General features: G+C 41.4%; 1 protein-coding gene across 1 annotated transcript in view; it reads left to right on the forward strand.

Moving 5' to 3' along the window:
* Nucleotides 1-23,592, forward strand: part of UMPS (uridine monophosphate synthetase) — a 49,939-nt gene extending 26,347 nt beyond the window's left edge. The window contains exon 6 of the mRNA XM_005893401.3: nt 23,063-23,592. Within this exon, the coding sequence (XP_005893463.1) occupies nt 23,063-23,232 (170 nt within the window). The 3' untranslated portion in view covers nt 23,233-23,592. The remainder of the gene's footprint in view (nt 1-23,062) is intronic.
* The last annotated feature ends 282 nt before the right edge of the window (nt 23,593-23,874 follow it).

The raw sequence follows: 23,874 nt of genomic DNA on the forward strand, positions 1-23,874 counted from the left end.
ATCCCACTACGCTGCTGAAGTATCAGTTCTTTAGGGTTTTCTACACACAGTATCGTGTCATCTGCACAGAGGGCCTCTCAGGTAGTGCTGTAGAGAAGCTACCTCCCAGTGCAGGAGAGGCAAGAGACCCAGGTTCGATCCCTGGGTCAGGAAGATCCCCGGAGGAGGGCATGGCAACCCACTCCAGCATTCTTGCCTGGAGAATCCTGTGGACAGAGGAGCCTGGTGGCTACAGTCCATGGGGTCGCAAAGTGTCAGACACGACTGAGCGACTTAGCATGCATGTGTGCATGTGCATAAAATGACAGTTTTACCTCTTCCCTTCCAATTTGGATACCTTTTCTTTTTCTTGTCTGATTTCCAATACTGTGTTGAATAGAAGTGATGAGAGTTGGCGTCCTTGTCTTGTTCCAGATTTTAGCAGGAAGGCTTTTCAGCTTGCCACCATTGCTTTTTTTCTGTATGATGATCATGTGACTTTTCTTTGTTAATGTGGTGTATTATATTGATTTCGTATATTGTACCATTCTTGTGATCTTGAAGTGAATCTAACTTGGTCATGGTGTATGATCTGTTTTATGTTTGTTGGATTGGGTCTGCTAATACTTTGTTTAGAAATTTTGCATCTATATTTATCAAAGGTATTGACCTGTAATTTTCTTTTGTGGTGGTATACTTGTCTGGTTTTGGTATCAGTGTGATGGTGGCTTCATAAAACATCTTTGAGTGTTCCCTCCTCTTCAACCTTTTGGAAGAATTTGAGAAGGATCCTCAAATGTGTTAGTTTTTCTTTATATGTTTGGTTGAATTCACCTGTAAAACCACATGGTCCTTAAGTTTTGTTTGTCGGGAGCTTGTTCTTTTTTTTTTTTAATTACAGATTTTGTTTCACTTCTAGTTTTGTTCACATTACCTGTTTCTTCTTACTTCAGTTTTGAAGAGCTGTATATTTTCATTTCTTCTAGGCTGGCAAATTTGTTAGCATGGAGTTGTTTATAATATTGTCCTATGGCATTTGTATTTCTGCAGTATCGGTTGTTATTTCTCCTTTTTCATTTCATATTTGGGCTCTTTCCTTCTTTATAATCCAGGCCAGAGGTTCGTCAATTTTGCTTAACCAAGTCTTGGTTTCATTGATTTTATCTATTGTTTTTTAATCTATTTCATATTTTTCCTCTCAGATCTTGATTATTTCCTTCTGCTGACTTAGGCTTTGTTCTTTTTTCTAATTCTTCTAGGTAGTAGATTCTGCTGTTTGAGATTTTTCTTGTTTTTTGAGGAAGGCTTATATTGCTATGAACTTCCCTCTAAAAAACCCTTTTGCACCATCCCACAGATTTTGAATGATTATCTGTAAAGTCCATGTAATTGTTTTTTTCTCATTTCTTCTGTGGCTGATTTTTGTTTCATGCTGTGTAGTCAGAAAGATTTTCGAAATAATTTCTATCCTCTTTACCTCTTAAATTTGTTCAGGCTTTTTTTGTGTGTGTGTGTGCCCTGGTATGTGGTCAAGCCTAGAAAACGTTGCATGTGCACTTGAAAAGAATGTGCAGTGTTCTGAAAATGTCAGTTAAGGCTAACTCTCCTATTGTATCATTTAGGATCTCTGTTGCCTTATTGACTTTCTGTCTAGAGGATCTGTCCATTGTTGTGAGTTTCGTGTTAAAGTCTCCTGTTAGTATTTATGTATTTAGGTGCTCCAGTTCAGTTCAGTCGCTCAGTCGTGTCCGACTCTTTGTGACCCCGTGAACTGCAGCATGCCAGGCCTCCCTGTCCATCATGAACTCCCGGAGTTTTCCCAAACTCATGTCCATTGAGTTGGTGATCCCATCCAACCATCTCATCCGCTGTCGTCCCCATCTCCTCCCACCCTCAATCTTTCCCAGCATCAGGGTCTTTTCAAATGAGCCAGCTCTTCGCATGAGGTGGCCAAAGTTTTGGAGTTTCAGCTTCAACATCAATCCTTCCAGTGAACACCCAGGACTGATCTCCTTTAGGAAGGATGGGTTGAATCTCCTTGCAGTCCAAGGGACTCACAAGAGTCTTCTCCAACACCACAGTTCAAAAGCATCAATTCTTTGGAGCTCAGCTTACTTTATAGTCCAACTCTCACATCCATACATGACTACTGGAAAAACCATAGCCTTGACTAGATGGACCTTTGTTGACAAAGTAATGTGTACTTTTTAATATGCTGTCTAGGTTGGTCATAACTTTCCTTCCAAGGAGTAAGCATCTTTTAATTTCATGGCTGCAGTCACCATCTGCAGTGATTTTGGAGCCCAGAAAAATAAAGTCAGCCACTGTTTCCCCATCTATTTCCCATGAAGTGATGGGACTGGATGCCATGATCTTCGTTTTCTGAAGGTTGAGCTTTAAGCCAACTTTTTCACTCTCCTCTTTCACTCTCATCAAGAGACACTTTAGTTCCTCTTCACTCTCTGCCATAATGGTGGTGTCATCTACATATCTGAAGTTATTGATATTTCTCCCGGCAACCTTGATTCCAGCTTGTGTTTCTTCCAGTCCAGCGTTTCTCATGATGTACTCAGCATGTAAGTTAAATGAACAGGGTGACAATATACAGCCTTGAAGTACTCCTTTTCCTATTTGGAACCAGTCTGTTGTTCCATGTCCAGTTCTAACTGTTGCTTCCTGACCTGCATACAGGTTTCTCAAGAGGCAGGTCAGGTGGTCTTGTATTCCCATCTCTTTCAGAATTTTCCACAGTTTGTGGTGATTCACACAGTCAAAGGCTTTGGCATAGTCAATAAAGCAGAAATAGATGTTTTTCTGGAACTCTCTTGCTTTTTTGATGATCCAGCGGATATTGACAATTTGATCTCTGGTTCCTCTGACTTTTCTAAAACCAGCTTGAACATCAGGAAATTCAAGGTTCACGTATTGCTGAAGCCTGGCTTGGAGACTTTTGAGCATTACTTTGCTAGCATGTGAGATGAGTGCAATTGTGCAGTAGTTTGAGCATTCTTTGGCATTGCCTTTCTTTGGGATTGGAATGAAAACTGACCTTTCCCAGTCCTGTGGCCACTGCTGAGTTTTCCAAAGTTGCTGGCATATTGAGTGCAGCATTTTGACAGCATCATCTTTGAGGATTTGAAATAGCTCAACTGGAATTCCATCACCTCCACTAGCTTTGTTCGTAGTGATGCTCCTATTATTAGGTGCATGCATATTTGTTGACAAGAGTAAATATCTTCTTCTTGTAGTGCTTATCATTAAATAGTGTCCTTTATCTTCCTTTACAGCCTTTGGTGTAAAGTTTGTTTTGTCTGACACAGGTATTGTGCTTTCTTGTCATTGCCATTTTCAGGAAATATCTTTTCCTACTCAGTCTTTGTGTGTCTTTTGCCCTAAAGTGGGTCTCTCGTAGGCAACAGATTATCTGCTGTTTTTTAATCCAGTTTGCCACTCTGCATCTTTTGATTAGAGCAGTTAGCCCATTGACTTTTTTTTACTGGAGTATAACTTCTTTACAGTGTTGGTTTCTGCTGTACATCAGTGTGAATCAGCCATGTGTATACATATATCCCTTCCCTCTTAAGCCTCCCTCCCACCCGTCTCGATCATCACAGAAGCAAGGTCACTATTCATAGGTGTATTTATTGCCATTTTAAACCTTGCTTTCTAGTTGATTCTATATTTGCTTTTTCCCCTTTTTCCTTTTGCAGTTTGGTGATTTCATTTTATGCTTGTGTTCTCTTTTGTGAATCTATTTTGTTTTTGAATTGTGCTTACCCTGTTTTTCAAGTATGTTAACCCCTTCATATATCTACTTACTTTAAACTGGTAATCATAGACTCAAACACATTCTGAAAAAAAAAAAATCTACATTTTAATCTCCTTTGTTTTATGATTTTGATGTCCTCTTTTACATCTTCATATTTATCCTTTTGCTGTTCATTGTGGTTATTGTAACGTTCACACAGGATTTTTTTCTTTTAATCTGTATACCAGCTTTATTTAAGTGCTTTACTTTTTGACTAATTTTCTTTTAATACAGCTTTTCTATTTAGGGAAGCCCTTGCAGTATTTCTCTCATAATAGGTTTAGTATTGCTGTATTCTTCCACTTTTTGCTTGTCTGAGAAATTCTTTATCGCTGCTTCTATCTAAATGATGATGCTGTTGACTAGAGTATTCTAGGTTATAGATTTTTCTCTTTCAGGACTTCAAATATATATTTTGCTACTCCCTTCTGGCCTGCAGTGTTTCTGTAGAGAAATAAGCCGATTGTTTTTCTCTTACTGCCTTTAAAATGCTAACTTGTGCCATTTTACTTATGTCTTGGTGTAGCTCTGTTTGGGAGCCTCTGCGCTTCCTATACCTGGGTATATTTCCTTCTTTAGTTTGGGAAGTTTTCAGAAATACTTTATATTTTCAGTCCCCCTTCTTCCCACCAGGAGGGTGTGGGAGCCTTTGGTCTTTCACGGTTCCCTCCAAGGGGTGCAGGTCCTGCGCAGATTCCTTTCTTTTTTTTGGTCCTACCTGGTTATATGGAGATTCTTTTTGTCCTTTCAGAAGTGTGATGTCTTCTGCCAGCATTCTGTAGGTATTCTGTGAGACTTGTTCCATGTGTAGATGTATTTTTTGATGTATTTGTGGGAGGAGGCAAACTTCACATTCTTCCATCTGGATAACTCTGTTTTGAACGGGGAAGAAATGGTGGTCTGGAAATATTTTTCCTGAATTGGTTATTGTATGAGAAACCTTGCTTATCACAAGTATGGGAGTTTATTCTATTCCACTTTCTATCTCTTTCCTTAAGATTGGAACTATGAACATCTGGTTCTCAGAAAAACTTTAAGATGAAAACAGCTCTGCTTCATGGAGGATGGAGAATGTTTGCGCACGTGCTCTGTCTTACGTTTCCACGTGCGGAGCTGGGGCTTCCCAGGTGGCGCTGGCGGTGAAGAACCCACTGCCAGTGCAGGAAGCATAAGAAGCATGGGGTCAATCCCTGGGTCAGGAGGGTTCCTCTGGAGAAGGGAATGGCAGCCCACTCCCATATTCTTGCTTGGAAAATCCCGTGGACAGAGGAGCCTGGCGGCTACAGTCATGGCAAAATGAGAGTCTCACATGACTGAAGTGACTTGTGTATGTGCTTCTATGTTATGTTCCCACATCGAGAGGTACCTTTTCTACAACCCCTTAGTGTATCCTAGTTACAATTGGGCCATAATATGTTCAATCATTTCACTGTGGATACACTTGAACTTTTTATAAACTTAACGTTGTTGTACATATATTTTGCACATGTAGGGTATTTGGAACACGTTTATTAGGCTAGAAACCCCTTGAGGATGAGGTCTCTTTCTGAAGAATGCATATTCTCTAGCACAGTACCCCTGTGCATCATAAATGCTCTATAAATACACACGTGTTGAGGGAAGGATAATACACTGTATAGAGGAGCAGATGCAAGAATTGGTGTTTCTGTGGATGGAATGATAATATTGAGAACATAATGAGATTATAGATTTGGTAAAGCTTAGTTGCTTTTAAATACTGAAGTACTTCACTGTTGGATACCTATTAACCTTGACAGAACTAATTAATTTTTACTAATTAATTTTTATAAATAACACTTGAAAGACATCCTTTTCAGGATTTTGCTTTCAATTAAGTAAACAAAAAACATTGCAGGTTAACCAAAAAAAAGTAGATGTTCCCCTGGGACTAGAGAATATTGAAGGCCTCTGCTATTTTTCAAGTTTCACATTGTAGGTTTTATATACTACAGAGTAGGCCTCAGCAGAATGACTTACCTATTTAAGACTTGATAATAGCTGCCTTGATTTAGGTCATACCTGAATGGTCTAATGGTTTTCCGTACTTTCTTCAATTTCAGTCTGAATTTGGCAATAAGGAGTTCATGATCTGAGCCACAGTCAGCTCCTGGTCTTGTTTTTGCTGACTGTATAGAGCTTCTCCATGTTTGGCTGCAAAGAATATAATCAGTCTGATTTCAGTGTTGACCATCTGGTGATGTCCATGTATAGAGTCTTCTCTTGTGTTGTTGGAAGAGGGTGTTTGCTATGACCAGTGCGTTCTCTTGGCAGAACTCTATTAGTCTTTGCCCTGCTTCAGTCTATACTCCAAGGCCAAATTTGCCTGTTACTGCAGGTACTTCTTGACTTCCTACTTTTACATTCCAGTCCCCTATAATGAAAAGGACATCTTTTTTGGGTGTTAGTTCTAGAAGGTCTTATAGGTCTTTATAGAAGACCATTCAACTTGAGCTTCTTCAGCGTTACTGGTCAGGGCATAGACTAGGATTACTTTGATCTCTGTTCGTTTTCAAGGCAAATCATTCAATATCATTCTGTCATTTTTGAGATTGTACCCAAGTACTGCATTTTGGACTCTTTTGTTGACTATGATGGCTATTCCATTTCTCCTAAGGGATTCTTGACCACAGTAGTAGATATAATGGTCATCTGAGGGAAATTCACCCATTCCAGTCCATTTGAGTTCACTGATTCCTAGAATGTTAGCATTCACTCTTGCCAGCTTCTGTTTGACCTCTTCCAATTTGCCTTGATTCATGGACCTGACATTCCAGGTTCCTATGCAATATTGCTCTTTACAGCATCAGACCTTGCTTCTGTCACCAGTCACATCCACAACTGGGTGTTGTTTTTGCTTTGCTCTGTTCCTTCAGTCTTTCTGGAGTTATTTCTCCACTGATACCAGTAGCATACTGGGCACCTACAGACCTGGGGAGTTCAGTATTCTTGCCTTGAGAACCCCATGAACAGTATGAAAAGGCAGAGAGATACAACGCTGAAAGATGAAGTGGTTTGCCATTCCCTTCTCCAGTGGACCACGTTTTATCAGAACTCTTCACCATGACCCGTCCATCTTGGGTGGCCCCACACAGCATGGCTCATAGTTTCATTGAGTTAGACAAGGCTGTGGTCCCTGTGATCAGATTGGTTAGTTTTCTGTGATTGTGGTTTTCAGTCTGTCTTCCCTCTGATGGAGAAGGATAAGAGGCTTATGGAAGCTTCCTGATGGGAGAGACTGACTGAGGGGGAAATTGGGTCTTTTTCTGATGGACAGGGCCATGTTCCCTCCCTGGTATTTGACCCAGGGCCAAATTATGGTGGAGGTAATGAAGATAATAGTGACCTTCTTCAACAGGTTCCATGGCACTGCTACATTCGGTGCCCCCAACCCGGCAACAGGCCACCACCGGGCCGCCACTGGAGACTCCCAGACACTTACGGGCAAGCCTGGGTCAGTCTCTTGTGGAATCACTGCTCCCTTCTCCTGGTGCACACAAGGTTCTGTTTGTGCCCGCCAAGAGTTTGCTTCCCAGTCCTGTGTAAGTTCTGGTGGGTCTATGGTGGAGTGAATGGCTACCTCCTTCAGGAGGGCTTATGCCACACCCAAAGCTGCTGTACCCAGAGCCCCTGTGGCAGTCCACTGCTGACCCATACCTCCTCAGGAGACACTCAAACATAGTTCTGTCTCAGTCTCTGGGTCCTGGTGTGCACAAGGTATGTTTGAGCCCTCTGAGCATCTCTGGCGGGTATGGGGTTTGATTCTAAATGTGATTTCGCCCCTCCTACCGTCTTGCTGGGGAAATATCTGTGAAAACAATAGAAGCGAAAGGAGAAAAGGAAAGATATACGCATCTGAATGCAGAGTTCCAAAGAATAGCAAGGAGAGATAAGAAAGACTTCCTCAGCGATCAATGCAAAGAAATAGAGGAAAACAACAGAATGGGAAAGACTAGAGATCTCGTCAAGAAAATCAGAGATACCAAGGGAACATTTCATGCAAAGATGGGCACAATTAAAGGACAGAAACAGTATGGACCTAGCAGAAGATATTAAGAAGAGGTGACAAGAATACACAGAACTATACAAAAGAGATCTTCACGATGGTGTGATCACTCACCTAGAGCCAGACATCCTGGAATATGAAGTCAAGTGGGCCATCACTACGAACAAAGCTAGTGGAGGTGATGGAATTCCAGTTGAGCTATTTCAAATCCTGGAAGATGATGCTGTGAAAGTGCTGCACTCAATATGCCAGCAAATTTGGAAAACTCAGCAGTGGCCACAGGACTGGAAAAGGGCAGTTTTCATTCCAGTCCCAAAGAATGCTCAAACTACCGCACAATTGCACTCATCTCACACGCTACTAAAGTGATGCTCAAAATTCTCCAAGCCAGGCTTCAGCAATACCTGAACCGTGAACTTCCTGATGTTCAAGCTGGTTTTAGAAAAGGCAGAGGAACCAGAGATCAAATTGCCAACATCTGCTGGATCATCGAAAAAACATTTACTTCTGCTTTATTGATTATGCCAAAGCCTTTGACTGTGTGGATCACCATAAACTGTGGAAAATTCTGAAAGAGATGGGAATACCAGGGCACCTGACCTGCCTCTTGAGAAACCTGTATGCAGGTCAGGAAGCCACAGTTAGAACTGGACACGGAACAACAGACTGGTTCCAAATAGGAAAAGGAGTTCGTCAAGGCTGTATATTGTCACCCTGCTTATTTAACTTATATGCAGAGTACATCATGAGAAATGCTGGGCTGGAGGAAGCACAAGCTGGAATCAAGATTGCCAGGAGAAATATCAATAACCTCAGATATGCAGATGATATCACCCTTATGGAAGAAAGCAAAGAAGAACTAAAGTGTCTCTTGATGAAAGTGAAAGAGGAGAGTGAAAAAGTTGGCTTAAAGCTCAACATTTCAGAAAACTAAGATCATGGCATCCAGTCCCATCACTTCATGGCAAATAGATGGGGAAACAGTGAGAGACTTTATCTGTAGTAATTTCGGAGCCCCCCCAAATAGTGACTGCAGCCATGAAATTAAGACTCTTGTTATGACCAACCGAGACAGCATATTAAAAAGCAGAGACATTACTTCGCCAGCAAAGGTCTGTCTAGTCAAAGCTGTGGCTTTTCCAGTAGTCATGTATGGATGTGAGAGTTGGACCATAAAAAAAGCTGAGCAATGAAGAATTTATGCTTTGAACTGTGGTGTTGGAAAGGACTCTTGAGAGTCCCTTTGCTGCAAGGAGATCCAAGCAGTCCATCCTAAAGGAAATCAGTCCTGAATATTCATTGGAAGGACTGATGCTGAAGGAAAACTCCAAACTTTGGCCACCTGATGCAAAGAACTGACTCATTGGGAAAGATTGAAGGCAGAGGAGAAGGGGACAACAGACCATGAGATGGTTGGATGGCATCACTTACTCAATGGACAGAATGTGAGTAAACTCTAAGAGTTGGTGATGGACAGGGAGGCCTTGCATGCTGCAGTCCCTGGGGTCTCAAAGAGTCGGACAAGACTGAGTGACTAAAGAGTTGCTCTAGTAGCTTGATGGACCTCTCAGGTGGGTGAGTGGTAAAGAATCCACCCACCAAGCACATTCCACCCCTAGGTCAGGAAGATTCCCCTGGAGAAGGAAATGTTCACCCGCACCAGTATTCTTGCCTGGGAAATCCCATGGACAGAGGAGCCTGGAGGACTGCAGTCCATCCAGTGGCAGAAGAGGTAGACACAACTTAGCAACTAAATAAGAAAGTACTTGACAATTTTTATTTTAAACCCTATACTTGTGCTAAACATTTTATGAGTTGGTTGGATTTGGATTCCTAGCCCTTACAGTATCTTTAGACAAATCACTTCCCTTATTTCAGTCTCATTTTCTTGATCTGTAAAATGTGGATAACAACTCTGAACCTGAGTTGTTGAGAGGCTTAAAAGATAATGTGTGCAAAGCACTTAGCACAATGTCTTGGCATAGAGTACTCGGCTTGTTAATTAGTAATATTTATTGGAAGCTGCCATAGTTTTCAAGTAGATAGTACAGTTAGGATCTGGGATTTTTAAAGCATCTTGGATTTGAAAGATAATGATATGCCACTTATCAGAAGTCTTCTGGAATAGCAGAATTTAAAAGGAAGGGAAAAATGGGGTTCAAGATGGCAATGTAGACTAATCCTGAGCCAACCTCCTCCCAGATATGCTGAGTCTGTAACTACCTGTGTAACAGTTTCCTCTTGATAAAACCTAAGAGCTGGCTGAGCACAGTACAGTAAGCAAACAAGAAAACCATCTTGATATTGGGTCTTCGCCCCTGGTATGGAGACCCAGATACAAAGTGGAACTCAAAACCCAGAGCCTTTTCTGAGGAGCAAAGGGTTTGAACTCCACATCAGGCATCCCACCTTTTTTAAAACTTGAACCTGAGAGATGAGCCCCAAAAACATCTAGCTCTGAAACCCAATTGGGCTCATGTTGACAAGACTCACCTGGCTCAGGGCCCAACTCAGAGGCAGCCCATCCTCAGACTTGAAGTAAAGGCTCATTGCTAATGTTTAAGAGTTGATCTAAGGGGTAGGCATCTAATTTAACACATACCTTGAAGAGCTTGTGGGAATTCCCTCCAGGGATGGAGACCAGTGGGCACCATCTTCACACTATCCCTTTGCTGAACTGCTGACGAACAGCATTATCTCCTGGAAGGAGCGTTTACATGTGCCCTGATATTTGCAGCTGCTGCCCAAGGAACACCCCTTGATTACTGGGCTCTGAAGGTCAGGAGAGCTTATGTTTGGTCCCATGATAATAAGAGCTGTAGAGACAGTACTTGGCATCCCCCAACACTGCACAGATAGCACCCACAAAGAGGGTGTGTGAAAGAGGCCTGTGGGGCAGATACCTAGTGGCCCCGTGGAAGTCCTCTCAGGGAAAAGAGGCTGTGGACACAATCATTGTGCTGTCTCTCTCCACATTCCAGCTCACTGTTATCTCCCAAAAAGGGACTTACATCCCTGATTGGGACCCTGGTTTTTATAGCTTCCATTGAGGGATATATTTGCATGGGCTGGTTCTTGTGACCAGTGAGGGTTACACTTGCAGGTTTCACTGAACTATCATCAACAGAGAGGGAGTTCTTAAATAGCCACCACCCCCAGGGCACAGCAGGAGGCAGCAGACCCAGGAGCACAGCCTTTGTTAAAGAGGGTGTTTTCAGGAGAGCATAATCTGGTGGACACCATCTTTGTGCTCTGCTTGTGCGTCATTGCCGCTGTTTATCACCTAGTAAAGAACTTATCTGGGGGCCAGCAGGACGTAATGCTTGCAGTCCTGCAGGACTATGTATTTGCAGACTTCAAAAGATTTTGCCAGGGATGGAGACAAAGTGGTAAAGTAGAAGGAGTTAAGCTCACCTCTCATGAAAACACCAGAATCACAACTGCTGAACAGCCGTCAACAACAAAGACATGAACCTACCAAAAAAGATATTCTACACCCGAAGATAAAGGAGGAGCCACAAATAAACAGTAGAGGGGCGCTTACACCTTATAATTAAATCTCATACCTGCCAGGTGGGTGACCCACAGATTGGAAAATAATTATATCACAGAGGTTTTCCCATAGGAGTTCTGAGCCCCGCATAAGGCTCCCCAGCCTCCTTTTCCTGACGCTAGACAAGGAGCCCCAGAGTATTTGCCTATGAATGGAGGCGCAAACTGATGCAAGAAATGTCTAGTAAAGAGCTGGAGGACTTCCCTGGTGGTCCAGTGGTTTCGACTCTGAACTTCCACTGCAGGGGTCAGTGGGCTTGCGTGCAGCAGCTCCATAGGACTGGGGAAACAAACTCCACTCTTGGGGGGCACACACAAGGTTTCACACGCACTTGGACCCAGAGGAAAGCAATGTGGAGGGTCCCTGGGAGAAGGTGCAGGTTGGCTGTGGCTCACTGTGGGGGCAAGTTAACTGGTGGCCGAGTTTCCAGGAAGTATTCATCAGTGTGAGCTCTCCCAGAGGTCACCATTTTGGCAAGGCCTGGCCCCAAAAACAGCCTGTAGGCTCCAGTGCTGGGACACAGACTCCAGGTAGAGACACAGACTCAGCCCTCAGCAAACAGGCTGCTTAAAGTCCTCCTGACTCCACAGTTACCTGTAAACGTACTTCTTGAGATAGCCCTGCTCACCAGACATAAGACCCACCAGTGGGCAAGCACCCATCCCTCCCTCGAGAAAATCTGCATGACCCCTGGAGCAAGCTCACCCACCACAGTATGGACACCATAAGCAAGAGCTACAGTCCTGCAGTCTGAAGAAAATAGACCACAAACACGGAAAATCGGACAAAATCAGATGGCTAAGAAATACATTTCAGATGAAGGAACAACTGAGTGAAGTGAAGATAGGCAGTCTACTTGAAAAAGAATTAAGAGTAATGGTATCAAAGTAAAGATGATCCAATACCTCAAAAAGAATGGAGGCACAAACTGATACAGACACGTTTATTAAAGAGCTAGGAGACTCCCTCGTGGTCCAGTGATTTACATTCTGTGCTTCCAGTGCAGGGGTCATGGGTTCGATCCCTGGTTGGGGAATTAGGATGCATGGTATAGCCAAAAAGAAAAAAAAAGAAGCTTTTGAGAACAGATAAAAAATACATAGAAATCAGCAGCAGATAAATTGAGGCAATAGAACAAATGGAACAAACTGAAAAATTAGTGGAAATCATTGCTGTGGAAGAGAAGAAAGAAAAATGAAAAGATATGAGGACGGAGACCTCTGGAACAACATGAAATGCACCAGCATTCACTTTATAGTGGTCCCAGAGGGAGAAAGAAAGGACCTTAGAAAACGTTTTAAGAGAGAATGTCCAAAAACCTTCCCAAAATGGGAAAGGAGATACTCAAGTCTAGGAAGCACAGAGTCCCATACAGGATAAACCCAAGGAGGAACACACTGAGAGACATTAATCAAACTAAGAGAAAATATTAAAAGCAACAAATAGCATAAAAGGGAATCCCCATAAAGTTATCAGCTGATTTTTCAGCAGAAGTTCTGCAGGCCAGAAGGGAGTGGTATGATACATTTAAAATTATGAAAGATTAAAAACTTACAACCAAGAATACTCTACACAGAAAGGCACTTATTCACATTAGAGAAATCAGAAGCTTTATTCAACACCATCAAAACAGCTTTACAACAAATGCTAAAGGAACTTCTCTAGATGGAAAAGAAAAGGCCCCAGGTAGAAATAAGAATATTATGAGTGGGAAAACTCACCAATAAAGGCATATATAAAGATAGGAAATCATCCACATACAAATCTGATATCAAAACCAGAAATCATGAAAAGAGTACAAATGTAAGATATTAGAAATGCATTTGAAATTGAGGCTAACAACTTAAAACAATTGTGTGTGTGTGTGTATAGAGAGAGAGCGTGCGCGCGAGTGAGCTGTATAAAACCTCATGTTAATGGCAAACTGAAAATCTACAGTAGTACACACACAAAAAAGAAAAAGGAATCCAAACACAACACTAAAGATAGTCGTAAAATCACAAGAGAACAAAAGAAGGTCTATGAACAAAAATCCAAAGCAATTAACAAAATGGCAGTATGAACATACATATCAATAATTAAAGTGAATTATTAAGTGTAATGGATTAAATGCTCCAACCAGAAAACAGACTGCTTGAATGGATACAAAAGAAAATAGAAGTTACCACAGACACCACAGAAATTCAAAGGCTCATGAGAGACTACTACAAGCAATTATACACCAATGAAATGGACACTCTAGAAGAAATGGACAAATTTTTAGAAAGATACAAGCCCCCAGGACTGAACAAATAAGAAATAGAAAATATGAAAGACCAATCACAAGTACTAAAATTAAAACTGAGTAAAAAAACACTCCCAACAAAAATCTGTGACCAGATGGCTTGGCTTCATAGTTGAGTTCTAGCAAATTTAGAAAAAGTTACCTGTCCTTCTGAAACTATTCCCAAAAACTGCAGAGGAAGGAACACTCCCAAATTCATTCTAAGAGGCTGCCAATCACCCTGATACCAAAATCAGACAAAGATACCACAAAAAAAAATAAAATTACAGGCCAGTATCCCGATGAATATAGGCACAAAAATCTTTAACAAAATACTAGCAAACTGAACCCAACCATACATTAACAGGATCATACACCACGACCAAGTGGGATTTATTCCAGGGATGCAAGGGTTTTTCAGTATCCACAAATCAATCAATGTAATATAACACATCAACAAATTGAGAATAAAAACCATATGATTATCTCAATCGATGCAGAAAAAGCTTTTGACAAAATTCAACACCCATTTATGATGAAGACTCTCTAGAAAGTGGGCATAGAGGGAACCTGCTTCAACATATTAAAGGCCATATATGACAAAATCACAGCGGTGAAAAGCTGAAAGCATTTCCTCTAAGATCAGGAACAAGGCAAGGATGTCCACTCTTGCCACTTTTATTCAACACAGATTTGAAAGTCCTAGCCATGGCAACCAGAGAATGAATCTAGGTGCTTAACTGAGACCCCCTTCTCTCTGGGACACTGATAAGTCTTGGCACACCCTCAGTTACTGGGAGCTATTACAAATATCATAGGCTGCTTTGACAATCAGAAGATTTGAGAAACAACCAGGAGCTAGGGAAGGGTTGAATGACAAGGTTCATCTCATACATGAGGCTATTCCTTCAAGACTGGGAGAGACACTTGTTTCATCTAATGCATAGAAACCAACCCAGAGAAAAGCAGAATGAAGAAACAGAGGCATGTATTCCAAATGAAAGAATAAGATACAAGCCTCAGGGGAAAAAACCTTAATGAAATGGAGATAAGTAATTTACCTAATAATGAGTTCAAAGTAATGGTCATAAAGATGCTCCCCAAACTCAACTTCAAGAGAGGTGGAAAATACTAGTCACAGAGCTGAGGAATACAATAACATAACTGAAAATACAGTAGAGTGGTTCACTAGTAGACCGGGTGAAGCAAAGGAACTTGAGGAAAAGGCAGTGGAACTTACCCAATTGGGACAGAAACCAAAAAAAGAAAAAACTAAAGATAGCTTAAAAGACTTATGGGATGCATCAGGCAGACTGACATTCTCATTATAGGAGTCCCAAGAAGAAAAGATGGAGAAAGGCTAGAAACTTACTTGATGAAATAACGGCTGAAAACTTCCCTACTCAAGGGAAGGAAATGGACATCCAGATGCAGAAAGCCCAGAGTGTTCCAGATGAGATGAGCCCAAAGAGACCCACATCAAGACACGTTTAGTTAAAAGCACCAAAAGCTAAAGATAAGAAGAGAATCTTAAAGCAGCAAGAGAAAAACTTCTTATATACAACTGACCCCCCATGAGACCATCAGCAGAATTTTCAGCAGAAACTTTGCAGATCAGAGAGCAGTGGCATAATATAGCGGAAGTGTGAAGGAAAAAAACCTTGTAACAAAGAACTCTACCCAGCAGAGTTATTCAGAGTTATTCAGAATTGAAGAGTTTTCCAGATTAGCAAGTCTAAATGAGTTCAAGCATTGCTACACTGGCTTTACAAGAAATGTTAAAAGGACTTCTTTAGGCTGAAAAGAAAGGGTGCTAATTAGTAACAAGAAAACTTAGGAAAGAGTAAGTTTCACTGAAAAAGCAAATATATAGTCAAGGTAGTGAGTGGACCAACCCGGAGAAAGCGATGGCACCCCACTCCAGTACTCTTGCCTGGAAAATCCCATGGACGGAGGAGCCTGGTAGGCTGCAGTCCATGGGGTCGCTAAGAGTCAGACACGACTGAGCGACTTCACTTTCACGCATTGGAGAAGGAAATGGCAACCCACTCCAGTGTTCTTGCCTGGAGAATCCCAGGGACGGGGGAGCCTGGTGGGCTGCCATCTATGGGGTTGCACAGAGTCGGACATGACTGAAGTGACTTAGCAGCAGCAGTGGATCAACCACTTAAAAGGTTGAGGCAAAAGTAGTGAAAATAATTACAACTATAGAATTAATTAAAATATAAGACAAAAAGATGTAAAATGTGGTATCAAAAACAAAACTTTGTGGAGGGAATGAACATGTAGAGATTTAGAATGCAGTTAAACTTAAGTTATCAACTGAAAATAGAATATATAATAAACCACATGGAAAGCACAATCCTATAGCAGATAAGCAGAAGATGAAGAGAAAGGAATCTAAGCATACCACTAAAGAAACTCATATGCAGTGGAAGAAAACAACAGAAGGAAGAAGAGAAACTCAATAGATGCAGAAAACGTATTTGACAAAATTCAACATCCATTTATGAGAAAGACTCCTAACAAAGTGGCTATAGAGAGAACTTACCTCAACATAATTAAGGCCACAGCCAACATCATACCAAAAAAGGTGAAAGGTTTTCCTCTAAAATCAAAAACACAACAGCAGTGCCCACTTTTATTCAAGTTAGTTTTGGAGATCCTAGCCAGAGAAATTGGTCAAGAAAAAGTATAACAGAAAGTATCTGAATTGGAAAACTGTCACTGTTTGTAGAAGACATTACTATATATAGGAAACCCTACAGACTCAAAAAACTGTTAGAACTAATACACAAATTCAGTTAAGTTACAAGATACAAGGTCAAAAATCTGTTGCATTTTTATACACTAACAATCAGAAATTAAGAAAACAATCCCATTTACAATTGCATCAGAAAAAATACCTACAAGTAAATTTAACCAAGGAGGTGAAAGGCCTGTACACTAAAAACCATAAAGACAATCATTTTTGAATGACAATGAGCACACAAAGAAATGGAAAGATATTTCATGCTCATATACCAGAAGAATCTTGTAAAGATGTCTGAATTACCCAAAGCAAACTACAGATTCAGTGTAATCCCTACTAACAGTCTAATAGCACTTTTCACAGAAATGGAACAGAGTCCTAAAATTTCTTTGGAATCACAAAAGGCATCAAATAGCCAAAGCAGTCTGGAGAAAGAAGAATGAAACTGGAGGCATCACACTCCCTGCTTTCACATTACAAAACTTCAAAGCAGACACCTAGATCAACGGAACAAAATAGCCCAGAAATTAACCCACACACATATGGTCAATTAATTTTTGAAAAGAGCCAAGAATATACAATGGCGATAGGACGGCCTCTTCAATACAGTGGTGTTGGGAAGACTGGTTAGCCACATGCAAAAGAATGAAACTGGACCACTATCTTATACCATACACAAAGCTTAATTCAAAATGGATTAAAGCCATGAATGTAAAATCTGAAACCGTAAAGTTACTAGAATAAAACATATGTGGTAATCATTGCTACATCAGTCTTCTCAATGATTTTTTAAAAATCTGACTCCAAAACAACAAAAGCAGAAATGAACAAGTGGGGCTTCGTCAAACTTAAAAGCTTCCACACAGCAAAGGAAACCAGCAAAATAAAAAGGCAACTTATTGAATGATTGTTTCCTTGCTGGCTCAGACAGTAAAGAGTTTGCCTGCAGTGCAAGAGACCTGGGTTTGATCCCTAGGTTGGGAAGATCCTCTGGAGAAGGAAATGGCAATCCACTCTGTATTCTTGCCTGGAGAATCCCATGGACAGAGGAGCCTGGCAGGCTACAGTCCTTGGGTCACAAAGAGTTGGATACGACTGAGCAACTAACACTTTCACTTGCTGAATGATAGAACGTATTTCCAAATCATAAGTCTGATAAGGGGTTAGTGTACAAATGTAAAGAACTCATACAGCTCAATAAGAACAACAGAACAATCAGATTAAAAAATTGGCAAAGGGGACTTCCCTGGTGGTCCAGTGGCCAAGACTGCATCCCAAAGCAGGGGACCCAGGTTTGATCCCTGATCAGGGAACTAGATCCCACATGTCCCAACTAAAGATCCCACATGCCCCAACCAAGACCCAGCACAGCCAAATAAATAAAAATAAATACTGAGTAAATATTTTTTAAATTGGCAAAGGATCTGAATAGACAGTTTTCAAAAAAAATACAAATGGCCAAAAAATGCATGAAAAGATGCTCAGCATCACTAATCATCAGGAAAATGCAAAGCAAACACAATGAGACACCACCTCCCACTTGTTAGAATGACTACTATCAAAGCTTTTTCTCTATGATCAGAAACAAAACAAGGATGCCCACTATCACGAGAAATAACAAGTGTTGGTGAGGATGTGGAGAAAAGGGAACTCTTGTGCACTGTATGTGAGAATGTAAATTGGTGCAGCTCCTATGGGAAACAGTATGGAGGTTCCTCAAAAAATTAAAAATAGAACTACCGTATGATCCAGCAGCTCCACTTCTGGGTATTTATCCAAAGAAAACACAAACCCTAACTCGGAGAAATATCTGCACCCCCATGTTCACAGCAGTATTTACCACAGCCAAGATACAGAAACAAGCTAAGTGCCCACTGATGGGTGAGCAGACAGAGAAGATGCAGTATATGCACACAATGGAGTATCACTCAGCTATTAAAAAAAGAAACCTTAGGATTTGTGACAATATGGATGGATACCCTTGAGGGTACTATGCTAAGTGAAATAAGTCAGAGAAAGACAAATACTATATGATCGCTTATATATGTAAGCTAAAAACCAAAAGAACAAGCTCATAGACAAAACAGACTGCTTGCTCCCAGAGTTTTAGGGTGGGATGGATGGGATAGATGGAATGGACGAAGGGCGTCAAACGGTAGAGACTTGAAGTTACAGAGTAAGTCATGAGGATGTAGTGTACAGCATGCCAAATTTGTTGCTGTTTAAAAGTTGTAAATCTTAAAAGTTCTTATCACAAGAGAAAAATTCTGTGGTTATATAAGGTCAGTCGGTTCAGTCGCTCAGTCATGTCCTGTACTGGCTGAGAAGCCCCAAGGACTTGCCACTCTCAGTAGTCTATCACTGTGGTGGTGCAGTTAAATAGAATTTATGCAGAATTTCAAACATACAATAGGCCAGTAAATGAACTTCTATACCTGTCACCCAGACCCAACAATTAAGATTTTTTTCACACTTGCTGTACAAAGTTTGTTTTTTCTTCCCAAATATCCTCTTCCTTCCCAGATGCACTTTCCAGAGTGCATTTGGTAGAGTGGGTGACTAGAGAGAAATTCTAAGTCTTGCTGGACTAACCTATTTTCTCCAGTTTTAAGAGGTGGTCAAGAATAATGGAGTCCAGAGACAGAACTCCTAACTATACTACCTGATAACTGTAGAACCTCACTGATGAGGAGTCCTGGACCCATTCAGTTCAGTTCAGTTCAGTCTATCAGTCGTGTCCGACTCTTTGCGACCCCATGAGTCGCAGCACGCCAGGCCTGCCTGTCCATCACCAACTCCCGGAGTTCACTCAAACTCACTTCCATCGAGTCAGTGATGCCATCCAGCCATCTCATCCTCTGTCGTCCCCTTCTCCTGCCCCTAATCCCTCCCAGCATCAGAGTCTTTTCCAATGAGTCAACTTTTTGCATGAGGTGGCCAAAGTACTGGAGTTTCAGCTTTATTTAGCATCATTCGTTCCAAAGAACACCCAGGGCTGATCTCCTTCAGAATGGACTGGTTGGATCTCTTTGCAGTCCAAGGGACTCTCAAGAGGCTTCTCCGACACCACAGTTCAAAAGCATCAATTCTTCGGTGCTCAGCTTTCTTCACAGCCCAACTCTCATATCCATACATGACCACTGGAAAAACCATAGCCTTGATTAGATGGACCTTTGTTGGCAAACTAATGTCTCTGCTTTTCAATATGCCATCTAGGTTGGTCATAACTTTCCTTCCAAGGAGTAAGCATCTTTTAATTTCATGGCTGCAGTCACTCACCATCTGCCGTGATTTTGGAGCCCCAAAAAATAAAGTCTGATACTGTTTCCACTGTTTCCCATGAAGTGATGGGACCAGATGCCATGATCTTCTTTTCTGAATGTTGAGCTTTAAGCCAACTTTTTCACTCTCCTCTTTCACTTTCATCAAGAGGCTTTGTAGTTCCTCTTCACTTTCTGCCATAAGGGTGGTGTCATCTGCATATCTGAGGTTATTGAAATTTCTCCCAGCAGTCTTGATTCCAGCTTGTGCTTCTTCCAGCCCAGTGTTTCTCATGATGTACTCTGCATAGAAGTTAAATAAGCAGGGTGACAATATACAGCCTTGATGTACTCCTTTTCCTATTTGGAACCAGTCTGTTGTTCCATGTCCAGTTCTAACTGTTGCTTCCTGACCTGCATACAGATTTCTCAAGACGCAGGTCAGTGGTCAGGTATTCCCATCTCTTTCAGAATTTTCCACAGTTTATTGTGATCCACACAGTCAAAGGCTTTGGCATAATCAATAAAGCAGAAATAGATGTTTTTCTGGAACTCTCTTGCTTTTTCCATGATTCAGTGGATGTTGGCAATTTGATCTCTGGTTCCTCTGCCTTTTCTAAAACCAGCTTGAACATCATGAAGTTCACGGTTCAGGTATTGCTGAAGCCTGGCTTGGAGAATTTCGAGCATTACTTTACTAGTGTGTGAGATGAGTGCAATTGTGCGGTAGTTTGAGCATTCTTTGGCATTGCCTTTCTTTGGGATTGGAATGAAAACTGACCTTTTCCAGTCCTGTGGCCACTGCTGAGTTTTCCAAATTTGCTGGCATATTGAGTGCAGCACTTTCACAGCATCATCTTTCAGGATTTGAAATAGCTCAACTGGAATTCCATCACCTCCACTAGCTTTGTTCGTAGTGATGCTTTCTAAGGCCCACTTGACTTCACATTCCAGGATGTCTGGCTCTAGGTGAGTGATCACACCATCATGATTATCTTGGTCATGAAGATCTTTTTCGTACAGTTCTTCTGTGTATTCTTGCCACCTCCTCTTAATATCTTCTGCTTCTATTAGGTCCATACCACTTCTGTCCTTTATTGAGCCCATCTTTGCATGTTCCCTTGGTATCTCTAATTGTCTTGAGATCTCTAGTCTTTCCCATTCTGTTGTTTTCCTCTATTCCTTTGCATTGATCACTGAGGAAGGCTTTCTTATCTCTTCTTGCTATTCTTTGGAACTCTGCATTCAGATGCTTATATCTTTCCTTTTCTCCTTTGCTTTTCACTTCTCTTCTTTTCACAGCTATTTGTAAGGCCTCCCCAGACAGCCATTTTGCGTTTTTGCATTTCTTTTCCATGGGGATGGTCTTGATCCCTGTCTCCTGTACAATGTCACAAACCTCCGTCCATAGTTCATCAGGCACTCTATCTATCAGATCTAGGCCCTTAAATCTATTTCTCACTTCCACTGTATAATCATAAGGGATTTGATTTAGGTCATACCTGAATGGTCTAGTGGTTTTCCCTACTTTCTTCAATTTAAGTCTGAATTTGGCAATAAGGAGTTCATGATCTGAGCCACAGTCAGCTCCCGGTCTTGTTTTTGTTGACTGTATAGAGCTTCTCCATGTTTGGCTGCAAAGAATATAATCCATCTGATTTCAGTGTTGACCATCTGGTGATGTCCATGTGTAGAGTCTTCTCTTGTGTTGTTGGAAAAGGGTGTTTGCTATGACCAGTGTGTTCTCTTGGCAAAATTCTATTAGCCTTTGCCCTGCTTCATTCCGTCTTCCAAGGCCAAATTTGCCTGTTACTCCAGGTGTTTCTTGACTTCCTACTTTTGCATTCCAGTCCCCTATAATGAAAAGGACATCTTTTTTGGGTGTTAGTTCTAAAAGGTCTTGTAGGTCTTCATAGAACCGTTCAACTTCAGCTTCTTCAGCGTTACTGGTTGGGGCATAGACTTGGATTACTGTGATGTTGAATGGTTTGCTTTGGGAACAAACAGAGAGATCATTCTGTTGTTTTTGAGATTGCATCCAAGTACTGCATTTCGGACTCTTTTGTTGATTATGATGGCTACTCCATTTCTTCTAAGGGATTCCTGCCCTTAGTAGGAGATATAATGGTCATCTGAGTTAAATTCACCCATTCTAGTCCATTTTAGTTTGCTGATTCCTAGAATGTCAACGTTCACTCTTGCCATCTCCTGTTTGACCACTTCCAATTTGCCTTGATTCTTTGCCTGGCAAATCCCATGGACGGAGGAGCCTGGTAGGCTGCAGTCCATGGGGTCTCTAGGAGTTGGACACGACTGAGCGACTTCACTTTCACTTTTCACTTTCATGCATTGGAGAAGGAAATGGCAACCCACTCCAGTGTTCTTGCCTGGAGAATCCCAGGGACGGGGGAGCCTGGTGGGCTGCCGTCTATGGGGTCACACATAGTCGGACATGACTGAGGCGACTTAGCAGCAGTGGCAGCATGGACCTAACATTCCAGGTTCCTATGCAATATTGCTTTTTACAGCATCGGACCTTGCTTCTATCAGCAGTCACATACACAACTGGGTATTGTTTTTGCTTTGGCTCCATCCTTTCATTTTTTCTGGAGTTATTTCTCCACTGATCTCCAGTAGCATATTGGGCACCTACTGACCTGGGGAGTTCCTCTTTCAGTATCCTATCATTTTGCCTTTTCATACTGTTCATGGGGTTCTCCAGGCAAGAATACTGAAGTGGTTTGCCATTCCCTTCTCCAGTGGACCACATTCTGTCAGACCTTTCCAGGTGTTGACTAGACTTACTGTGATGATGTATCCAAATACTGTTTCCAAATACATTCATAATGTATAATGTGTCCAAATACTGAGTCATGATATACACCTGAAACTAATGTCATGTGTCAGTTACACTTCAGTAAAAAACAATTCTTAAAAAAAAAAAAAAAGCCAGAATTAAGAATTAGGATCTGTACATAATCGAAGCATTTGGTAGAGTTGCAGGGAAAGCTTCACACATGTGGTTGTGGTCAGGGCAGATGCCTTATGAGGACTTTTCCAACAGCGTGGCGCAGTGATTCTAAAATGTATACTAGATAGTCTTGAATTGTGAGGTACTTTTTATTGCATTATATTTAGTATTGAAGCTTTTAGGGCAAAATAAATTTTTTTTTTTTTATACTGTTAAAGTGTAAATGCTCTAAAATTAGACATCAAAAAGGAATTGGTGAGCATCTGTTTCCACTGTGGAGATCTCTGGCCAGTTTAAGAGTCTCTTCACCTGCCTTTATTCAGTTGCTGTGTAGAAGGGGCATGGTGAACAAGAGCATATTCTTATTTAAATCAGGTTAGATACTTCTCAGAAAGGTGATGTTTCAGGTTTTTTTCATTTTCTGTATTAAACAGACTTCTTTGTGTTTGTAGGTGATAATCTCGGCCAGCAGTACCACAGCCCACAAGAAGTCATCGGCAAACGAGGCTCTGATATCATCATTGTGGGCCGGGGCATAATAGCATCAGCTAATCAGCTGGAAGCAGCCAAGATGTACAGAAAAGCTGCTTGGGAAGCTTACTTGAGTAGACTTGCTGTTTGAGCCTCTTGGATGTGCTTTTGGGATGGCCCTGGAGCTAGATACATGGACTCCTAAGATGCTACTGGCTTGAAACAATAAGCAGCCTTTAATCCTGCTTGGATTTTTCCATGGGTCCTGTGTGGAACTGGAGTTACCGTGGTCTACAGGAAATATCTAATGACTTGTGATCACTACACTGTCACTGTAATCCGTTCAAGATTTCTTACTGAGACTGATGGTAGTTAGGCAGTCACACCCCGTTCTGTCAGAATGTCACATTGGAGGACTGTGCCCCCCACCATCTCCAGATCAGACCTTTTGATTCTTTTAACTGCCGTGAGACAGAAATTTTAGGTCATAAAAAGCCTAAAACTAGTACAACATTTCTGTGTCCTTTATTCTCTAATGTGGTACCCTAATAATACTTAAATATTAGCCATTCTGCCTAAAAGTAATAGTCCAGGTGTCTACATGGTGCTAGCTCCCAGCACTGCTCCCGAAAGTGTCTGGCTTCATTGCAACATGGAGAGGGCTTCTCTGTTACATATGGAGCAACTGCTCTTTCATTTATTTAAAAAGACAACAGTGTCAAGAGGTCTGAGGTTTTACCTGGAAGTTTGTCAGGGGATCCCACATGATTGTCCCAAAGGGCATTGCTAGAGA

The sequence above is a fragment of the Bos mutus genome, chromosome 1, assembly GCF_027580195.1.
Source record: "Bos mutus isolate GX-2022 chromosome 1, NWIPB_WYAK_1.1, whole genome shotgun sequence".
In the NCBI taxonomy this organism is placed as follows: Eukaryota; Metazoa; Chordata; class Mammalia; order Artiodactyla; family Bovidae; genus Bos; species Bos mutus.